General features: G+C 43.0%; 1 protein-coding gene across 7 annotated transcripts in view; it reads right to left on the bottom strand.

Annotated features, from left to right (window-relative positions):
• EPS8 (EGFR pathway substrate 8, signaling adaptor) overlaps positions 1–21,649 on the bottom strand; it is a 229,909-nt gene that overhangs the window by 73,653 nt on the left and 134,607 nt on the right. For all 7 annotated transcript variants that reach the window (XM_070754296.1, XM_070754291.1, XM_070754294.1 and 4 more), the window contains exons 4-9: positions 16,329–16,396; positions 13,612–13,773; positions 12,983–13,132; positions 9,119–9,201; positions 2,733–2,869; positions 1,554–1,627 (exon numbers count right to left, since the gene is read on the bottom strand). In XM_070754296.1, the coding sequence (XP_070610397.1) occupies positions 1,554–1,627; positions 2,733–2,869; positions 9,119–9,201; positions 12,983–13,132; positions 13,612–13,773; positions 16,329–16,396 (674 nt within the window). The remainder of the gene's footprint in view (positions 1–1,553; positions 1,628–2,732; positions 2,870–9,118; positions 9,202–12,982; positions 13,133–13,611; positions 13,774–16,328; positions 16,397–21,649) is intronic.

A 21,649-nucleotide genomic window follows, 5' to 3' on the forward strand; every position in this document is an offset into this window, starting at 1 on the left:
AAATGAGCTTAGAAGCCATTAAAAGCCTTCCTATTTCACAGCCCTCAATTTAACTGCTGGGAGGGGGGGGGAATCATGATAATATCTCCCACCCCCTGAGTTTGAGGAACTTAGTTCACAAAATCATATACCAAAATGTCTTTCCTGTTAATGACTACTTCACCTTCACCCGCAACAACACAAGAGCACATAACAGGTTCAAACTAAATTTAAACCACTCCAAACTAGACTGCAGAAAACACGGCTTCAGCAATAGAATGATCAATGCCTGGAAAGCACTACCTGACTCTGTTGTTTCTTCCCCCAACCCCACAATCTTCAACCTTAGATTGCCTACAGTTGACGTCTCCCCTTTTCTAAGAGGTCTGTAAGGAGCGTGCATAAGCGCACCATTGCACCTACCATCCCTGTCCTACTGTCCTATTGTCTTTTTTAATTATCTTTTGTTGGCAAAGAATTTATTTATTTTTTCTCTCCAATCAGAGTACAATAAAAATTATAACAACATCAAATTGTTAATTTCAGGAAGTTATAGAATAAAAATGCTACCGCCTTCACTTTTGACATCTGAATAAAAGTAGCTGCCCAATTTTTTAATGCTATAGAAATATACTATTGGCTAAGACCCATTTAAGCTGTTCCGAATTCTAGCATCTCTCACATTGAATAGGCTGAAATGTTTCAAATCTCTCCTAATTGCTTCCATATCAATTTTCATATATAATCAATACCCTATTAATAATTTTTTATTTTTTTTTAATTAATAGATTTTTTAAAATCATTACAGCGATCCCTCGATTATCGCGAGGGTTCCGTTCCAAGACCCCTCGCGATAATCGATTTTTCACGATGTAGGGTTGCGGAAGTAAAAACACCATCTGCGCATGCGTGCCCTTTTTCCATGGCCGCGCATGCGCAGATGGTGGAGTTTGCGTGGGCGGCGGGGAAACCCGGATCTTCGTCTGCTCGCTGCTGCTGCGGCCACCCAGCAGCTGATCTGCTCGGCGGCAGCAGCGAGCAGACGAAGATCGGGGTTTCCCCGCCGCCCACGCAAAGGGGAAAGCCCGATTCGGCTCCTCGCTGCTGCCGCCGAGCAGATCAGCTGCTGGGCGGGCGCAGCAGCAGCGAGCAGACAAAGATCGGGGTTTCCCCGCCGCCCACGCAAAGGGGAAACCCCGGCTCCTCGCTGATGCCCCCGCTCGCCCGCCCGCCCGCCGCCCGCCAGCAAGAGGGGGAGAGATAGAGAAAGAGAGAGAAGGAAAGAAAGAGATGAGAGAGGGAGGAAGAGAGTGTGAGAGAGGAAGAAGCAAGATAGAGAAAGAGAGAGAGAAAGAAAGATGAGAAAGGAAGGGAGTGACATCATCGGGTGGAAAAATCGCGATATAGCGTTTCGCGAAGAACGAGATCGCGAAAATCGAGGGATCACTGTACTTTCTATGTTATGTTTATGTGTTTATATAAACTACTATCCTATACTTGAGTGACAAATAAAATAAATAAATAAATAAAACATCAAAACCTCTTGCATGCAAGCCATCTCTTTGGCCACTTACAACATCTCGGTCAATCTTGGCTGCCATCATTTCAGCTGTTTCTTCATGCTCGGGGTATTGCTTTGGTTTCTCACCTAAAGAAACAAGGAGATGAAGAATAGCTTCCTTCAGGGGAGAGAAAGAGTGGCTGTGATTGCCCCCCCCCCCAATCAATTTTACCAAAATCACTGAAAAATGCATGTGTTCATATTTGCACAACGTTAAATAAATTGAGCGGCTTTTCTCCGAATGAGATGAGAAAGCCTGCACCATTCAACAGGTAACAAATAATGTGTGATTTGGAAGGCATTTTTCTTCACTAGTATTGTGATTTGCAGCTTCTTCCAACTCAACATCTGAAGCCAATGGATACTGTGAAAGTTTTAGTCCTTGCATATTTCAAGGCCGTTAACTTGACGACATTTTGGACACCAATGCCAAGTGTAAAAAAAAATGTGATGGCTGTGATTTTCGGCTTTGTGAGAACCTAGGTCAGGGGTCAGCAACCTGGGGCTCTGGAGCTGCATGTGGCTCTTTCATCCCTCTGCTGCAGTTGTATGTCATCAGCCGGCTCCACAATTGATAGGGCTTTTGGTTAGGAAAGGTAGAGAAAAGAAGACACCGCACTAGGAGGAGACTCTATGGTGGGGGAATCGGACTTCCGGTTGGCAGAGGATAAAGGACAATGCCACACTAGGAGGAGACTCTATGGTGGGGGAATCGGACTTCCGGTTGGCAGAGGATAAAAGACAATGCCACACTAGGAGGAGACTCTATGGTGGAGGAAGTGGGCTTCCGGTCGGCAGAGGATAAAAGATGATGCCACACTAGGAGGAGACTCTATGGTGGGGGAAGTGGGCTTCCAGTTCGGCAGAGGATAAAGGACGATGCCACACTAGGAGGAGACTCTATGGCGGGGGAAGTGGGCTTCCGGTTGGCAGAGGATAAAGGACAATGCCACACTAGGAGGAGACTCTATGGTGGGGGAAGTGGGCTTCCCGTTGGCTTCAGAATTGAACGGAGGGGGGGGGGCTTCCGGTTAGGACCTTTGTGGCTCTTTGAATGTAATTCTGGGAGTTGAAGTCCACAAGTCTTAAAGTTGCCAAGTTTGAGGACCTCTGCCATAAGGCAAAGTTCCATAATCCAGAGCAGAACATCCAGAATCGTTGAATCACATCTCAAAAGTTCAGCAACACTCACAATCTCCCTGTTCAGCTGCCCACGCAGACCAAGCTGCCACCCGGCTCCGGACATCGACCTGTGTAACAGTCCCTGGGGGGACAGGAGCTGGTGCTCTGGGAGGTGGAGGAATGGCATTCTCTGCTCTGGAAATCATCCTAGATAGGAAAAAATAAATAATGGTAGAACACTGAAACGCCATGAAAACAAGGCCTCCTTTTTCAGATGTTTGTCATTGGCCATTGCAATGACTCTCTGTCTGAAGCGGCATAGAGCAACAGCTATCAATCATTTGTCCATCTGTTCCTCATCTGTCTATCGACCCACCTTTTGGTGAAGCTGAGTTTTAGCAATAACACTTATGCTTATATACTGCTCCACAGTGTTTTACAGCACAATCTGGGTGGCTTACAATGGCAGCGTATTGCCCCAATGATCTGGGGCCCAAACTCAGTAGGATGAAAGGCTAAGTAAACCTTGAGCCCCATCAGGGTCAAACTCCAGGCTGTGGACAGATTTTGCCAGCAATACAAGAGCTGGGGTGGCACAGTGGTTAGAGTGCAGCACTGCAGGCTATTTCAGTTAACTGCGAACTGTAGTTCAGCAGTTCAAATCTCACCACTGGCTCAAGGCTGACTCAGTCTTCCACAATTCTGATATGGGTAAAATGAGGACCCCGATTTTTGGGACCAATATGCTGATTTTGTAAACCGCTAAGAAAGCACTTTAAAAGCACTATGAAGCAGTATACAGTGATACCTCATCTTACAAACCCCTCGTCATACAAACTTTTGGAGATATGAACCAGGGGTTTAAGATTTTTTTGCCTCTTCTTCCGAACTATTTTCACCTTACAAACCCACCACTGCCGCTGGGATGCCCCGCCTCCGGACTTCCGTTGCCGGCTGAAGCGCTCGTTTTCGCACTGGTGGGATTCCCCTGAGGTTCCCCTCCATGGGAAACCCCACCTCCAGATTTTGCGATGCTGCAGGGGAATCCCACCAGCGCGAAAACGGGCGCTTCGGCTGGCAACAGAAGTCGGGAGGTGGGGTTTCCCAGCGAGGGAAGCCTCAGCGAAATCACAGCATTGCAAAGGCTTCCCTCGCTGGGAAACCCCACCTCCGGACTTCCGTTGCCAGCGAAGCACCCGTTTCAGCTGGCAAAAGGGGTGAATTTTGAGCTTGCACGCATTAATCGCTTTTCCATTGATTCCTATGGGAAACATTGTTTCGTCTTACTAACTTTTCACCTTACGAACCTCATCCTGGAACCAATTAATACAGTAATACAAGGTATCACTGTATAAGTCTAAATGCTAATACTGCATTTTAACTACTGCACCATCAGAGTTTTATATTTATTTATTTATTTTATTTTATTTATTTATTTGATTTTTTTATGCTGCCCTTCTCCTTAGACTCAGGGCGGCTTACAACATGTTAGCAATAGCACTTTTTAACAGAGCGAGCTTATTGCCCCCACAATCCGGGTCCTCATTTTACCCACCCCAGAAGGATAGAAGGCTGAGTCAACCTTGAGCCGGTGATGAGATTTGAACTGCTGACCTTCAGATCTACAGTCAGTGGCCTGCAGTACAGCACTCTACCTGCTGCGCCACCCCGGCTCCTAATATTATTATGGGGCAACATAATATATCCTTCCATTGCAGAACTGCCTTCTATTTACAATAGCGTAAAAACACAGAACCCTTTAAATTGGTTTTGACTAGGTATCAAGAGTTGGTGTCAAGTCTTTGTGACCCCATAAACAAGCTTTTTCTGAGACGAGCACAACCACTACAAGGAAAATAAAGAAAAATGTTTACTTTTCTCTTGACTCTTTTAAATATTGAACTTTTCCTACCCTCTTACACTATGGCTATTAATTACTGAAGTTCAGATTTCAATAACAGGTGAGAAACGCAGCGGTGCACAACATTTCAACAATGCAATCTCCATGTACACTTGTTGGTTTTAAAGAGCTCGTGGCCAAAACAGAGATGGTGTCTACCCAGCATTTGAAAAAGGCCCAAGGAAGGACAATTCTGAAAATGCGCTCATTTATTAACCCAGGAAGAAAATGTACCAAAATGTTCTATTGTGTTCCTAAACATTAAAAAAAAAACCTGTTGTTTCAACTCATATAAGCAGATTTCTCCTCTACATAGAAGCATAGAAGACTGACGGCAGAAAAAGACCTCATGGTCCATCTTGTCTGCCCTTATACTATTTCCTGTATTTTATCTTACAATGGATCTATGTTTATCCCAGGCATGTTTAAATTCAGTTACTGTGGATTTACCAACCACGTCTGCTGGAAGTTTGTTCCAAGGATCTATTACTCTTTCAGTGAAATAATATTTTCTCACGTTGCTTTTGATCTTTCCCCCAACTAACTTCAGATTGTGTCCCCTTGTTCTTGTGTTCACTTTCCTATTAAAAACACTTCCCTCCTGAACCTTATTTAACCCTTTAACATATTTAAATATTTTGATCATGTCCCCCCTTTTCCTTCTGTCCTCCAGACTATACAGATTGAGTTCATTAAGTCTTTCCTGATACGTTTTATGCTTAAGACCTTCCACCATTCTTGTAGCCCGTCTTTGGACCTGTTCAATTTTGTCAATATCTTTTTGTAGGTGAGGTCTCCAGAACTGAACACAGTATTCCAAATGTGGTCTCACCAGTGCTCTATAGAAGGGGATCACAATCTCCCTCTTCCTGCTTGTTATACCCCTAGCTATGCAGCCAACCATCCTACTTGCTTTTTCTACTGCCCGATCACACTGCTCACCCATTTTGAGACTGTCAGAAATCACTACCCCTAAATCCTTCTCTTCTGAAGTTTTTGCTAACACAGAACTGCCAATGCAATACTCAGATTGAGGATTCCTCTTCCCCAAGTGCATTATTTTACATTTGGAAACATTAAACTGCAGTTTCCATTGCTTTGACCATTTATCTAGTAAAGCTAAATCATTTACTGCTATCTTATTTCACCGGATTGCATAGGTTTTTCTAAAATTTTGTTTTACTTTGGCAGAAAAAGAGAGGGCGAGGCATTGAATAATTCTGTGAACCTCTGGGTTGTCCACAGTGTGTTTCTTAATTAGCTACTTTTGGATCTGCTAGAACAGTGTTTTTCAACCAGTGTGCCGGGGCACACTAGTGTGCCGCGAGACATGGTCAGGTGTGCCGCAAAGCTCAGAGAGAGAAAGAAAGGAAGAGAGAGAGAAAGAAAGAGAGAAAGAAAGAGAGAAAGAAAGAAGGAGAGAAAGCAAGCAAGAGAAAGAATGAGCGAGAGAAAGAGAAAGAACAAGAGAGAGAGAAAGAGAACAAGAAAAAGAAAGAAAGACAGAGAAAGAAAGAGAGGGAGGGAAGGAGAGAGAGAGAAAGACATAGAGGGAGGTAGGGAGGGAGAAAGAGAGCAAAAAAGAGAGGAAGGAAGGAAGAGAAAGAAAGAGGGATGGAGAGAGAGAGAAAGAAAGAGGGAGAAAGAGGGAGAGAGAAATAGAGCAAAAGGGAGGAAGAGAGAGAAAGAGAATGTTTTTGTCCAAACTTTTTTTAGCAGCCCTCCCCCCTGCTCAATGTGCCCCAGGGTTTCGTAAATGTAAAAAATGTGCCGTGGCTCAAGAAAGGTTGAAAATCACTGTGCTAGAATATATAAAGAGCCATCGTGAATCAGACCAAAAAATCTGTTCACTTCAGCATTCTGTTTGTACTGTGACCAGCCAGGCACCAGTAGGAAACGCAGGCTTGAGGACAATATATTCTTCTATTGAAGTTATTAGCAAGAAGTATGAAAGAGCTACAGCTTCTGTAATTGGAGGCTTATCATACAGTGTGATTGTACGAAGCTCTGTAGAGATGCCAGTTGTGGATGAAACTTTGGACCAAACGCTACTCAAAGCTGTTTCTGCACTGGCCGAAAGCTCCCATGCCGAGTTTACTCCAGCAAATGTTCAGTTGCTTCAATGTGCCCAGCTGTGTGGTTTTAACACATATTGCTACGTGCAGTCCCAAAGTTTATGTTTATCTCCGGGACCGCCTTCTGCTGCACGAATCCCAGCAACCAGTTAGGTCCCACAGAGTTGGCCTTCTCCGGGTCCCGCCAACTAAACAATGTCGGTTGGCGGGACCCAGGGGAAGAGCCTTCTCTGTGGCGGCCCTGACCCTTTGGAACCAACTCCCCCCGGATATCAGAGTTGCCCCCACCCTCCTAGCCTTTCGTAAGCTCCTTAAAACCCACCTCTGTCATCAGGCATGGGGGAATTGACATTCTTCCTCCCCCTAGGCTTATAAAATTTATGTATGGTATGCTAGTATGTATGGTTGGTTTCTAAACTGGGGTTTTTTAAATTAACTTAAATTAGATTAGATTTGTTTACATTGTATTATTGTTGCTGTGAGCCGCCCCGAGTCTGCGGAGAGGGGCGGCATACAAATCTGACTAATAAATAAATAAATAAATAAATAAATAAATAAATTATGTGCCGCTTTGGAACCACTTCAACCAATGCACCGGGGAAGAATTCCAAAGCCAGCCTTCTTCTCTTACACCACGGATTTGAAATACCATATTTTTCGGACTATAAGACGTGCCGGTGTATAAGACATGGCAAGATTTCAAAGAGGTAACCACTCGCAGCAGAATACCCTACGAAACTAGACTTACAATCCTAGATTTAGAAAGCTTTGGAACTACGTCGCCTTAAACACGATCTAAGCATAGCCCACAAAATCATATGCTACAACGTCCTTCCTGTCAACGCCTACTTCAGCGTCAACCACAACAACACATGAGCACACAACAGATACAAACGTAATGTAAACCGCTCCAAACTTTACTGCAGGGAATACGATTTTAGTAATCGCGTATTTGATGCATGGAACTCACTACCAAACTCTGTAGTATCATCACCTAACCCCCAAAACTTTACCCTTAGACTATCCACTGTTGACCTCCCGATTCTTTGGAGGTCAGTAAGGGAAAGTCTATGCCACGGGTTTTCAAAAAATATTATTAAAAAAATACTCTGTGGGTTTTTTGCACACCAAGGGTTTTCCGGGGCTGCCCGATGTACAATACGGTGCGTTTTAACTCTCCTCCTCCCCCACCCACCCCAGCCGGCCTACTTCTTTAAATAAAAGCTCCGCTTCTGCCCCAGCCTCCTGATCCCTCCCCTTTAATTCTCAGAGCATTGGTACACTCCACTTGAAGCCAAGCATTACTGCCGGCCGCCACCGCTGCAGCAAGCGCAGCAAAGACCCCAGCTTGCTGCCCCGTTGCCCCTGCGGGTTCTGGGGGTAAGTAAAACCAGGAATGGAGGAGGGAGGGGGAGGAGGGAAGGAAGGAAGGAAGGAAGGAAGGAAGGAAGGAAGGAAGGAAGGGTCTCTACTTCGTGGAAATTTGACTTTCATGGGCGGTGTTGGAACGTATCTCCTGCAAAAGTCAAGGGACCACTGTATAATGCCCTCCCCCTGTGTATGCGCACAACCCCCCGCACTGCCATCCTGTTCATGCGCACAGGCCTCACTGAAGCCTCTGGACTTCCGGCAGATCCGTTGGGCCGTTTTTCACTGTCTCCAGGCTTCAGGAGGCTTTCCTGAAGCCTGGGAAGAGCGAAAATGGGTGAAAAGAAATCTGAAAATCAGCTGACTAGCGTGCATAGAGCAACACCTCACGTGCCCTCAGATATGGCCACAGAGTTGGCCTTCTCCGGGTCCCGTCGACTAAACAATGTTGTCTGGCTGGTCCCAGGGAAAGAACCTTGTCTGTGGCGGCCCCGACCCTCTGGAACCAGCTCCCCCCTGAGATTAGAATTGCCCCCACCCTCCTTGCCTTTCGTAAACTCCTTAAAACCCACCTCTGCCATCAGGCATGGGGGAACTTAAATAACTTCCCCAGGCCTATATTGTTTATGTATGGTGTGTTGTGTGCATGTTTTTAAATTATGGGTTTTTAGTTTAAATTATTAGATTTGTATTACATATTGTTTTGCTACTATTGTTGTGAGCCGCCCCGAGTCTAAGGAGAGGAGCGGCATACAAATTTAATAAATAATAATAACAAATATGGTTCCGTGGGCCACCCGTGCCATAGGTTCGCCACCACTGCTATATTCTGTGTATAAAACGCCCTCTTTGAGGGGGTAAAAAGGTGTCTCTTATACCCTCCAAAATACAGTAATTTGAGGCCGCTTGACTTCCTTTGTCGAGATAAATGAGCTGATCTCTTTGCTTCATCAGAGTGAATCGTGTTCCGTTCACAGCCCGAATCACTTCATCCAAGTGAATCTATGTCACTTTGCACAGGGCAAATATATATCACCTGCATGACCAGTTTCTTAATGTGCCCCTTACCGGAAACGCTAGGAATGATTTGCAAGGCAAGGCTTTCGCTTTTACCTGAGTGTTTCGAGTCGCTGCTTTGGTTTCCCTCCTTTGCAATCGCTGATTGCGCTTTCGATGTCTTCGTGGATAAAGTTGGCCTGAACAGAAGCAGAAGCAATTAATTGGATGCACTGCTGGACGCCTGAGCAAGCAATCTATTGAACGCACTAGGTAGAGTGGGCACCGTATCTTATAGTCGCAAAATCCGTAACATTCACTTTCCATTTGACACCATCCAGAAACAGTGGCCAGTCAACTTCAGTCACTCATGCCCTCATCACCTCGAGGCTCGACTACTGTAACGCTCTCTACATGGGGCTACCTTTGAAGAATGTTTGGAAACTTCAGATCGTGCAGAATGCAGCTGCGAGAGCAATCATGGGCTTCCCAGGGCATGCCCATGTTACACCAACACTCCGCAGTCTGCATTGGTTGCCGATCAGTTTCCAGTCACAATTCAAAGTGTTGGTTATGACCTATAAAGCCCTTCATGGCATTGGACCAGAATATCTCTGGGACCGCCTTCTGCCGCACGAATCCCAGCGACCGGTTAGGTCCCACAGAGTTGGCCTTCTCCGGGTCCCGTCGACTAAACAATGTCATTTGGCGGGACCCAGGAGAAGAGCCTTCTCTGTGGTGGCCCCGGCCCTCTGGAACCAGCTCCCCCCAGACATCAGAGTTGCCCCCACCCTCCTTGCCTTTCGCAAGCTCCTTAAAACCCACCTCTGTCGTCAGGCATGGGGGAATTGAAATTTTTTCCCTTCCCCCTAGGCTTATAGAATTTATACATGGTATGTTTGTATGTTTGATTGGTCTCTTAAATTGGGTTTTTTTATATTGCTTTTTAATATTGGATTTGTTACATTGTTTTCTTTATTGTTGTTAGCCGCCCCGAGTCTTCAGAGAGGGGCGGCATACAAATCTAATAAATAATAATAATAATAATAATAACAACAACAACAACAACAACTTCATTAGGTGATTTGGGAATTTAAATAACACAAGACAAAGCAAAGACCTTCCCTTTCTTATTTTTGACGCCTACATAATGGCCATCCTAAGTTTTTTTTTCTATCCCTGTTGAGTCAATAGTTATATTAACTATTCACTGGAATTGTGTGGCTTGTAAACAGAACGTAGCAGCAGAGCAGCCACATGCGATCAGGTGTGATTCCAGTTCAGAGGAACATAGGGAAATGATAAAACAAATGTCAGTCTAAAACTTTGGAGATCAAATCAGGGCAAAAAGTAATAAGCTGCTAAATGGATACATGTTCCCTAATTTGTTTGGTTTATTTATTTATTTATTTATTTATTTATTTTATTAATCAGATTTGTATGCCACCCCTCTCCGCAGACTCGGAGCGGCTAACAACAATAAAAAGACAATGTAAACAAATCTAATATTAAAAATAATCTAAAAAACCCCAATTTAAAGAACCAATCATACATACAAACATACCATGTATAAATTCTATAAGCCTAGGGGGAAGGGGAAATTTCAATTCCCCCATGCTTGACGACAGAGGTGGGTTTTGAGGAGCTTACGAAAGGCAAGGAGGGTGGGGGCAACTCTGATATCCGGGGGGAGTTGGTTCCAGAGGGTCGGGGCTGCCACAGAGAAGGCTCTTCCCCTGAGTCCCGCCAGACGACATTGTTTAGTCGACGGGACCCGGAGAAGGCCCACTCTGTGGGACCTAATTGGTCGCTGGGATTCGTGCAGCAGAAGGCGGTCCCGGAGATATTCTGGTCCGGTGCCATGAAGGGCTTTATAGGTCATAACCAACACTTTGAATTGCGACCGGAAACTGATCGGCAACCAATGCAGACTGCGGAGTGTTGCTGTGACTTGGGCATATTTGGGGAAGCCCATGATTGCTCTGGCAGCTGCATTCTGCACGATCTGAAGTTTCTGAACACTTTTCAAAGGTAGCCCCATGTGGGACCTAACTGGTCGCTGGGATTTGGGCGGCAGAAGGCGGTCCCGGAGATATTCTGGTCCAATGCCATGAAGGGCTTTATAGGTCATAACCAACACTTTGAATTGTGACCGGAAACTGATCGGCAACCAATGCTCCTTTTCACCACTATAAAAATCCTTTGGGAAGTTTAGTGTCACCAAAGATTTATATAAAAGCATTAGAGGTGTTGTTTTTAATTAACATTCTAATGATTCCCTTCATAGAGTTTGCCTTGTTTATAGTGGTGGCCCATTAGGCTGATACCTTTGCCAAGATTTCCATCCTGAGTTCCAGGATCAGTCACATTGCTGTGAGTGATTCATTATCTTTTATTTCGATATCAAAACGGACTTCTGGGAAAACTTAATTGCTGACCGAGCTTTTAAGGAACTCCTCCCCATTCGTTTGGCAGGAATCCACTTGCGTCTAAAGATCAGCTCATTTAATGTGTGTTTCTTTACAGAGCTCAATTATGCACCAAAATGCCACTCATTGCTCCAATTCATTTATACACTAAGTATCACAGGGGGATTATTAGGCAGAAAAATCCATAATATTTATAGATACTGGTTGGCAGGAAGTCAAATGCTGTTCAGGGGTTACTGGCTATAAACAACAACATAGGCATTTGTATTTCCAAATAAATGCAGAATAGCTATCATTTAAAAGAATTTGAATATTAAGTCTGTTTAGGAGCTGAAATTATTACATTGCCAACAAGGTCTTTAGCATCTCAGCAGGCAGATCACGCTCTAAAAGCCAAATCTATATAACATTATATTCTGTTTGGAAATGAAAACCACTGAATTCCAGCATGTTTTATTGAGTCCCTACTGTTGTTTAATCATCCTTTTATTTGTGAGCCATCCTAAGCGTTCTCAGAATAGCTTTTCTCTAAATGTTCATGAAGTGTCACAGCAAGCTGATTTAAGGTAACTTAATGTTATGAAAATCACATGACAGCATCATAAATGCTGCTATCAGTTTCCTGCAAAATGCAATTCAATTTCAATTACTGTGACATACGAACAGAACAGAACAAAAAACAGAACAGAATAGAAAACAATAGAATAGAATAGAATAGAATAGAATAGAATAGAATAGAATAGAACAGAGTTGGGAGGTACCTTGGACATCTTCCAGTCCAGGATTTCTCAACCTTGGCAACTTGAAGACATCTGGACTTCAACTCCCAGAATTCCCCAGCCAGCATTCGCTGGCTGGGGAATTCTGGGAGTTGAAGTCCAAATACGTTCAAGTTGCCAAGGTTGGGAAACACCCGTTCTAGTCTAACCCTCTACTTAGGCAGGAAAGCCTATACCAGTGATGGCAAACCCTTTTTCCCTCGGGTGCCGAAAGAGCATGCGGGTGTGCTATCGCACATGTGTGAGCACCCACACCTATAATTAAGTGCTTGGGGAGGGCGAAAACAGCTTCTCCCACCCCCCGGAGACCCTCTGGAGGCTGGAAACAGTTTGTTTCCAAACTTCTGGTGGGTCCATAGGCCAATGTTTTGCCCTTCCCAGGCTCCAAAGGCTCCTCTGCAGCCGAGGTAGGGTAAAAACGCCCTCTCCCATCCCTATACTATTACTATTAATCATGCCTATCACCCATCTCCTCCCACTTATGACTGTATTACCGTAACATGCATCCTTACAATTTATATTAATATTAATTGTTTCCTGATTGATTATTTCTACCCTGTGACAAACATTAAGTGTTGTACCTCATGATTCTTGACAAATGTATCTTTTTCTTTTATGTACACTGAGACCATATGCACCAATGACAAATTCCTTGTATGTCCACTAACACTTGGCCAATAAAGAATTCTATTCTATTCTATTCTATTCTACTCTACTCTACTCTACGTTATGCTATGCTATGCTATTCGTCCGACCGCAGTGTCTTGCCCTACCTTGACTTCATCGCACTGGAAAAGATGGAGATCTGCTTTGCTTTGCGACGGCTCTTTGCACACCAGGGCAAGGATGGAGTCATAGTTGCATGAATTAATCACAGCCTGGCAATGCTGTATTGTGTTCAAGGGGAAGTTCTCCAGTTCATTCTGAAAGGTAAATGGGAGGAAGGAGCAGGAGATACAAAATTCTTCAACACGCTTGAAATCCCTTCTCTCGTCTTCCCAATTTATTAGTAGCCCCAAATATAATACGACTCGAGATATGACCAATAGGAAAGAAGTTAGGGAAAAAATAATGTAAAACTAGAGACCAGGAAGATGGATTCTCTTAATTCCCCCGGTCTACAATTATTTCATGAACGGGTATTAAAGTTTGACATTTTTTTCAAAGAAGAAAATATCAGTAAAATTCTCACAGTTAAAGGATTTCTTCCTTTCTGGCAAAATTGAGAGAAATTGACCATAAATCCAACTTCTCTGCTCACAAATTGGTTGGATAATTTTCATCAGCTGATGTGTAGCCAGGTGTCATCAAAACTCTGAAAAGGTTTTCCCTTTTTCTCCACCTTGCTTAAGACTTTTGCCCAACTCTGCCAACACATCCACCTTATTACTGAGTCGTTTACCTTGGATTCTAAGTCCACTAGACTGACAGCTTTGTCGTCCACTTGAAGAATCATGTCTTGTGTCCAGACCTTGCCTTTCGCATCCAGAAGTTTCAGCTTCCTTATTCCATCATCAATGGTGATCATGGCTTCTTTCCGATCCAGAACAAAAGTGGTTAGGTGCTGACAGGTTGGCAAAAGAGGAAAAAGGAGAGGTATGTTTACCAAAGGGTCAGCAGAGCAGACACTTAAACTTTTAGAGATTTTTTTTTTTGGCAAGTTGTTTAAAAAATAAAATGGAAAGAATAACAACAACAAATTCAAAACCCCCAGCTATTTCTATCTATGGGTATATCTGATGTGCATAAATAAAATAAGATATAATAATAATAATGATGATGATGATGATGATGATGATAACAACAATAATAATAAAATAAATTATAAGATAACACTATCTATACCTTACAAAGAAAATCTATACAAAATGTTTTTCCGTTGGCACTACGCCCCGGCAAGATTAGCTAAAATTCATACTAATACAAGTAACAAATGCTGGAAATGCAAAAAAGAGGTAGGAACCTATTATCACATGTGGTGGCTATGCGCAGAAGCAAGGAAATTTTGGAACCAAATTCAGATCCGGATGGAAGAAATATTAGGTTATAAATTAGAGTGGAAACCTGAAATGTATTTACTAGGAATAATTAGAGGATAACACAGTAAAGAAAATTATTATCTAATAATCCATGTATTAACTGCAGCAAGATTGGCATTTGCGCAAATTTGGAAGCAAGAAAAAACGCCAAATGAAGAGATGGTAATTAAAAAAATATTAGACTGCGCTAAATTAAGCAAATTAATTTACGAAATGCAAAATCAACAAAATAAAAACTACTACAGAGTATGGGAAAAATTGTACAACTGGATCGAGAGAAAAAAGTGAAACTAGCAGTAAAAGACTATTATGTACAGTAAATGGAATTGTAAGAAAATCTATTTGTGTTTTATGTATATAGGGAAATGTAAATGTTTAATGTTAAATGTCTGTGTGTTGGTTTGTCAAAAAACTCAATTAAAAAAATTGGAAAAAAACCCAACAATAAGAACAACAACATACCAGATATCAACAACAACAACAATAACAACAACAACGCGCCAGAAATCACAGTTGACTCAGCCTTCCATCCTTCCAAGGTCAGTAAAATTGCTCCAGATTGTTGGGGCAATATATAAACCGTTTAGAGAGGGCTGTAAAGCACTGTGAAGCGGTATATAAGTCTAAATGCTATTGTCGAGGGCTGAAGAGTACAGTTTATTGATATCGCTGTACCAGGAGATGTCAGAGTCGAAGAAAAAGAACTGGGGAGAATTACAAAATACCGCGACCTGGCCATCAAAATTGCACATTGTAACAGTGATGCCCACTGTCATCGGATCACCATGTCCAAGAATTTTACAAAACACACCAGTGGAACTGCAAAAAACTGCACTACTTGGAACATCATATAATTTAATACCTGGTTGATACTCTTCAACACCACCGATAACACCACTACTCTCCAAAAAGACCTTGACGCTGTTTCTGAGTGGTCTAACACATGGCAACTACAAATCTCAATTAGCAAATGCTCTGTCCTACACATTGGGAAGAAGAATCTGAACTCCAAATATGAACTGAATAATCAAATTATCACAGATAATCCCCACTCGGTTAAAGACCTTGGTATACTAATAACAAAAGATTTAAGTGCCAAAGCCCACTGCAACAATATAGCCAAGAAGGCTTCAAGAGTTGTAAACCTAATCCTACATAGCTTCCGCTCTGGCAATCTCACACTACTTACCAGAGCTTACAAAACTTTTGCCAGACCCATCCTCGAATACAGTTCATCTGTTTGGAACCCATATCGCATCTCAGACATTAACACCCTTGAAAATGTCCAAAGATACTTCACCAGAAGAGCCCTTCACTCCTCCACTTGAAATAGAATACCCTACGAGACTAGACTTTCAAGATCTAAGTATTGCCCACAAGATCATATGCTGCAACGTCCTGCCTATCGACGAGTACTTCAGCTTCAACCACAACAACACAAGAGCACACAACAGATTTAAACTTAATATTAACCGCTCCAAACTTGACTGTAAAAAATATGACTTCAGTAACCGAGTTGTTGAAGCGTGGAACTCATTACCGGACTCCATAGTGTCATCCCCAAATCCCCAACACTTTACCCTTAGATTATCTACGGTTGACCTATCCAGATTCCAAAGAGGTCAGTAAGGGGCGAGTACAAGTGCACTAGAGTGCCTTCCGTCCCCTGTCCTATTGCTCTCCTATATCTCCTATACCTTTCTTCTATTCCTATATCTCTTCTTCTATTCTTTCATTGATATGTTCTATTACTATACCTTCTTTTCTATTATTTCTCAGATATATTTTACTATGAGTATCTCCTCTATAACCTTCATCATGCATTTTACTATGTGTATATAGATATATACCCACTAAAACCCTCATTGTGTATTGGACAAAATAAATAAATAAATAAACAAACAAACAAACAAACAAATAAATAAATAAATAAAATAAATAAATACCTAGGACGCTGGCAGCAACCCATATCAACCATTAGCTCCAGTCAGTGGTATTTGAGACACTTTTTTAAAATGTTCAGTCGACTGAGTTTCATGTTTAATGAATAAAAGAGATAATAATAATAATAATATCTTACCTCCACATGGTATTGCGTTATCTCTGATATGCTGCTGATGCTATCTCGGGCATAATTCTTCCTTTGCTCTGTTTTTTATTAAAAAATGGAAAAAGAGGATATTAGAATACTGTACTAAATTTATTTTAAAATATTGATGGGTGGAGAGCTGTGATGGCATCAGTTGCTTATCTCTGAATCAAGATGGTAAAATAATAAATATCGCTCAATAGGCTATTGATTCAAATGTAAATCTCCGACAATGGATTGATTCACCAGCTGACCAAGCCACAGAGTGGTTGCTTTAGTTTTGGCTTCGTAGAGAAGGTGAAATGTACCACGATGACTTGCAAACTCTGTGTGAGCCAAAAATCAGCTGGCCGGCACACACATGCACGTTGGAGCCGAGCTAGGGCAAAGGATCACATTATTATTTATGAAATAATAATAATAATAATAATAATAATAATAATAATAATAATAATAATAATAATAATTATTATTATTATTATTATTTATTAAATTTGTATGCCGCCCCTCGCCATCAGTCCTGTAGGCCAAGGCAAATGGAACATTATGGGGAGCTTTCCGGCTGACAAGCTAATCATCTTTAACCATTGAGTCACTGTGTGCCTATCTATTTATATATAGTGTGTGTGTGTTTGTGTATTATATACATTCACACAGTATGTATCTGTTTGTGTATGCATCAATGCTTACACAAGCCTTTCGAGAACAGTAGCCATATTTCATTACATGATCCATAGCTAGTCAAAGTTAATAAATTATTCTTTCATCGGTTGCTATAACATAATTTCTGCAGGCCTTAATCTTAACCCTTAGTCTGTTATATTTAATCCATTGCTTCATTTATTAAATTTATCACTTCTTTTCAACACAGCACTCATAGCAATTAATAATAAAACCAAGTCAATACATTCATGGAGCTGGAGGAGGCTGATTCTGTGCGATCTAATAGGCCTCTGAGAGATACGTATAACCTCCCCCTCCCTACTCACTGATGCTTTGCAAGAGCTTCACTATCAATGTCCTTCCCTGCCTCACACATATATTTAGGAAGCATAAATCTGCCCCATCGGAAAATTCCTCAGTCCCTTTGGTGACACACAATCCACGATTAAACATTAGAAGCATTCGAATGGGGCAACATGTTGAAATGTTTTTTCACTTGCACGGACTCCCCCCCTCCAGAAAAAGAGATCCATACTGCAAATGTGCATGCATACACGCTCGTGCACACATGCCCACACATACACACACACACAGCAACAAAGCCTGTTGTCATCTGCTACCTTTCTTGGTTTTTTGCTTGGACGACGATCTGAAGAAATAAAACCCATCTGCTCCCGAGAATTACATTATTTTTCAAAAGAAAGGGGGGAAAAGAAGGGAACATTTAGATCAATCCTATACCCAGTGATTATTTCCACTTGGAAAAATGACAAGGCAACAGTGTTGACATATAGACCTGCAATGAAAAATCGGCTGCCACACACAGCTCTAAAACAACAAAGAAAAGAAGTAAAAGAAAAAAGAAAGGAGAGCTTTATTAAATGTAGACACCCAGGCTTTCAATGAGGATCAGTTTGCAGATCCAATAGAAATCCACCTGTGTTTGCTAAAAACTGTGCGGGCAAGAAGATCAGGCTCCCACAAATGATTTGACGTTTCCTGTGTTGTGTGATTCATTACTTTATTATTCTTTATCTGCCTTTTACAAAATGCTGCTTATTCAGAAAGGGAGGAGCGTCATGCATCCATGTACACATTATTACTGTCAGTGTTGATCTAGAACCAATCCACCTTACAACTAAAAAAAACTTTGTCTCCCTTCAAACCCTACAGCTGTCCTCCTTGGCAGCTGCCTGTAATCCATTTGTCCAACTACAAGCAAGACTGCTTAGCAGTTTTCTTCCAATGTATACAAGTTCCCCAATTCAGTTCTTTTGTTCCATTACTGTCTAGATTTCTGAAGGCTGGGAAATAAAAGGCAGCTTTTGAACTTTCATCTATAGCAGTGGTTCTCAACCTGGGGATCGGGACCCCTTTGGGGGTTGAACGATCGTTTCACAGGGGTCGCCTAAGACCATGGGAAAAGACAATTTCCCCATGGTGTTAGGAACTAAAGCTTCTATTCTGGCACACTGGGACCAAGGGTGGGCTACTGCCTGGACCGGGATGGGTGGGTGGGAACACATTGGGGTAAAAAAAAATGGGAGCTCCACCCCAGAGCACCCAATTTGCACTGAAAGATGTTGAAAGAAAATGCATAAGTCATGCCCACAGTGTGGTTGTAAAAATTTTGGTAGCCCTTCACTGCTTGGAACATATTTTTACAATCCGACCAATCAGGTGTTTACCTTCCTGACCTTCCTGCCAATCAGCTTAAAGCTCTGTTGGGAGAATTGGCGCTATAATCATGGTTGGGGGTCATCACAACCTGAGGAACTGTATTAAGGGGTCGTGGCATTAGAAAGGTTGAGAACAACTGATCTATAGGCACATAAGGATCTAACGTCAAAGCAAGAGAAAAAAGGGTACACTGAGGCAACGTTATGTACTTCCAGGGTCAATTTAGGCCTGGTTGTTACTTACAAAACCCTACATGGCTTCAGTGTATATCAGTTACTATCTAGCCAAAATTAAATTCATCTGTCTAGTCTCATTCATTTTCAGAAGACCTGCTAACAAATATTTCCCCAACCAAGAAGTACGTGGGATCAGTGATGGCGAAACTTTTTGGGTTCGCGTGCCAAAGGCTAGGAGTGGGGGTGTGGTTGCACACATGTGTGCCCACACCCATAATTCCATGTGGGGTGCCCTGCCTATGCACAGATGACACCCCCATTGCATGCCTGTTTTTTGCCTGTTTCTCTCTAGGCTCCAGAGCTATTCTAGGAGCTTGGAGAGGGTGAAAATGCCCCCCTCCCTGAGGCCCTCTGGAGGCAGGAAAGGGCCCGTTTGCCAACCTCCGGTTGGAACAGAAGGTCCGTTTTGTTTTTGCTCTCCCAAGGCATCAGAGCCTTTCCATGAGCCTGGGGAGGGCAAAAATGCCCCCCCTCGAGGCCCCCCAGATGCCAGAAATGGCCCATTTTCCAACTTGGAGAAGTTGGCAAACAGGCCATTTCTGGCCTCTGAAGGGCCTCCAGCAGTGTGTGGAAAGCTGTTTTCATCCTCCCGAGGCTCCTAGAAAGGATCTGGAGCTTGGGGAGAGCAAAAAACAGACTTTCCTCACCCCCCTGGAGGCTGGAAAAAGCCTGTTTCCCGACTTCCAGAGGGCCCAGAAAGCCCAAAACTTCAGATCGTGCAGAATGCAGCTGCGAGAGCAATCATGGGCTTCCCAAAGTATGCCCATGTTACACCAACACTCCGCAGTCTGCATTGGTTGCCGATTAATTTCCGGTCACAATTCAAAGTGTTCGTTATGACCTATAAAGCCCTTCATGGCATCGGACCAGAATATCCCCAGGACCGCCTTCTGCCGCACGAACCCCATCGACCGGTTAGGTCCCACAGAGTTGGCCTTCTCCGGGTCCCGTCGACTAAACAATGTCGTTTGGCGGGACCCAGGAGAAGAGCCTTCTCTGTGGCGGCCCCGACCCTCTGGAACCAGCTCCCCCCGGAGATCAGAACTGCCCCCACCCTCCTTGCCTTTCATAAAGTTCTTAAGACCCATCTCTGCCGTCAGGCATGGTGGAACTGAGACATCTCCCCCGGGCCTATACAGTTTAAACATGGTATGTTTGTGTGTATGTTTGCTTTTAAATAATGGGGGTTTTAGTGTTTTTTAAATTATTAGATTTGTTCTTACATTGTCTTTGTTATTGTTGTGAGCCGCCCCGAGTCTATGGAGAGGGGCGGCATACAAATCTAATAAATAGACAGACAGACAGACAGACAGACAGACAGACAGACAGACAGACAGACAGACAGACAGACAGACAGATAGATAGATAAATATCAGCTGGCCAGCTCGCCGATCTACTGATATGGCTCCATGTTCTACTTGTGGACACGTACCATAGGTTCGCCATCACTGGGCTAGATAGTAACTAGTTTGTGGGGTCCAATGTACCTTTAGATCTAATTAATTGTTGGGTGAACACTCATCTTGTGAAAGAGAGGAGAAAGGAGGTTTATTAGTCTATATGCAGTATTTGTATATTTGCTGTACAGGTAACCCTTGATTTACAACAACGATTGGAAACAAAATTTCCACTGCTTTGTTTTTTGACACAGTTGTTCAGTGAATCACTGCTGTTGTTAAATGAATTTTGGCATTGTTAAAAAAAGAACCTAGCTTTCCCCAATGACTGCTCATCAGAAGCTGTCTGGGAAGGTCACAAAAATAATCACAAATATTGACAGTAATAAATAAAGGGGGTTGCCAAGTTCCAGATTTTGAACATGCGACTTTCAATAGTTGTAAGTGTGAGGATTGGTCTTTAGCCACTTTTTTCAATAAAGTTGTAACTTCAAACAATAGTAAATGAATGGTTGTAAGTTTAGTACCACCTGTATACAGTGCAGTCTCTTTAGGACGGGATGGGTGAAATAGATAAATAGCAATTTAATTTCTAGGACACACACATACAGATGCTATAGAATTCAATGCCTGATGAATCTAAATCAGGGATGACAAACTCAAGACCCAGGGACGGATCTGGCCTGCGGGGTACTTAAATTTGGCCCACGAGTCTGCCCTGGAAACAATGAATGACCGGCCATTGTTTCCGATCACAATTCAAAGTGTTGGTTATGACCTATAAAGCCCTTCATGGCACCGGGCCAGGTTATCTCCGGGACCGCCTTCTGCCGCACGAATCCCAGCGACCAATTAGGTCCCACAGAGTGGGCCTTCTCCGGGTCCCGTCAACTAAACAATGTCGTTTGGCGGGACCCAGGGGAAGAGCCTTCTCTGTGGCGGCCCCGGCCCTCTGGAACCAACTCCCCCCAGAGATTAGAATAGCCCCCACCCTCCTTGCCTTTCGTAAGCTTCTTAAAACCCACCTCTGCCATCAGGCATGGGGGAACTGAGATATTCTTTCCCCCTAGGCCTTACAATTTACGCATGGTATGTTTGTGTGTATGTTTGGTTTTATAATAAGGTTTTTTTTAGTTGTTTAGTATTGGATTGTTACATGCTGTTTTTTATCACTGTTGTTAGCCGCCCCGAGTCTGCGGAGAGGGGTGGCATACAAATCCAATAAATAAATAAAATAAAATAAATAAATAGAATGCAAGACCCAGGGACGGATCTGGCCTGCGGGGTACTTAAATTTGGCCCGTGAGTCTGCCCTGGAAACGATGAGTGACCGGCC

This window comes from Erythrolamprus reginae, chromosome 6 (genome assembly GCF_031021105.1).
Source record: "Erythrolamprus reginae isolate rEryReg1 chromosome 6, rEryReg1.hap1, whole genome shotgun sequence".
NCBI classification, from domain to species: domain Eukaryota; kingdom Metazoa; phylum Chordata; class Lepidosauria; order Squamata; family Dipsadidae; genus Erythrolamprus; species Erythrolamprus reginae.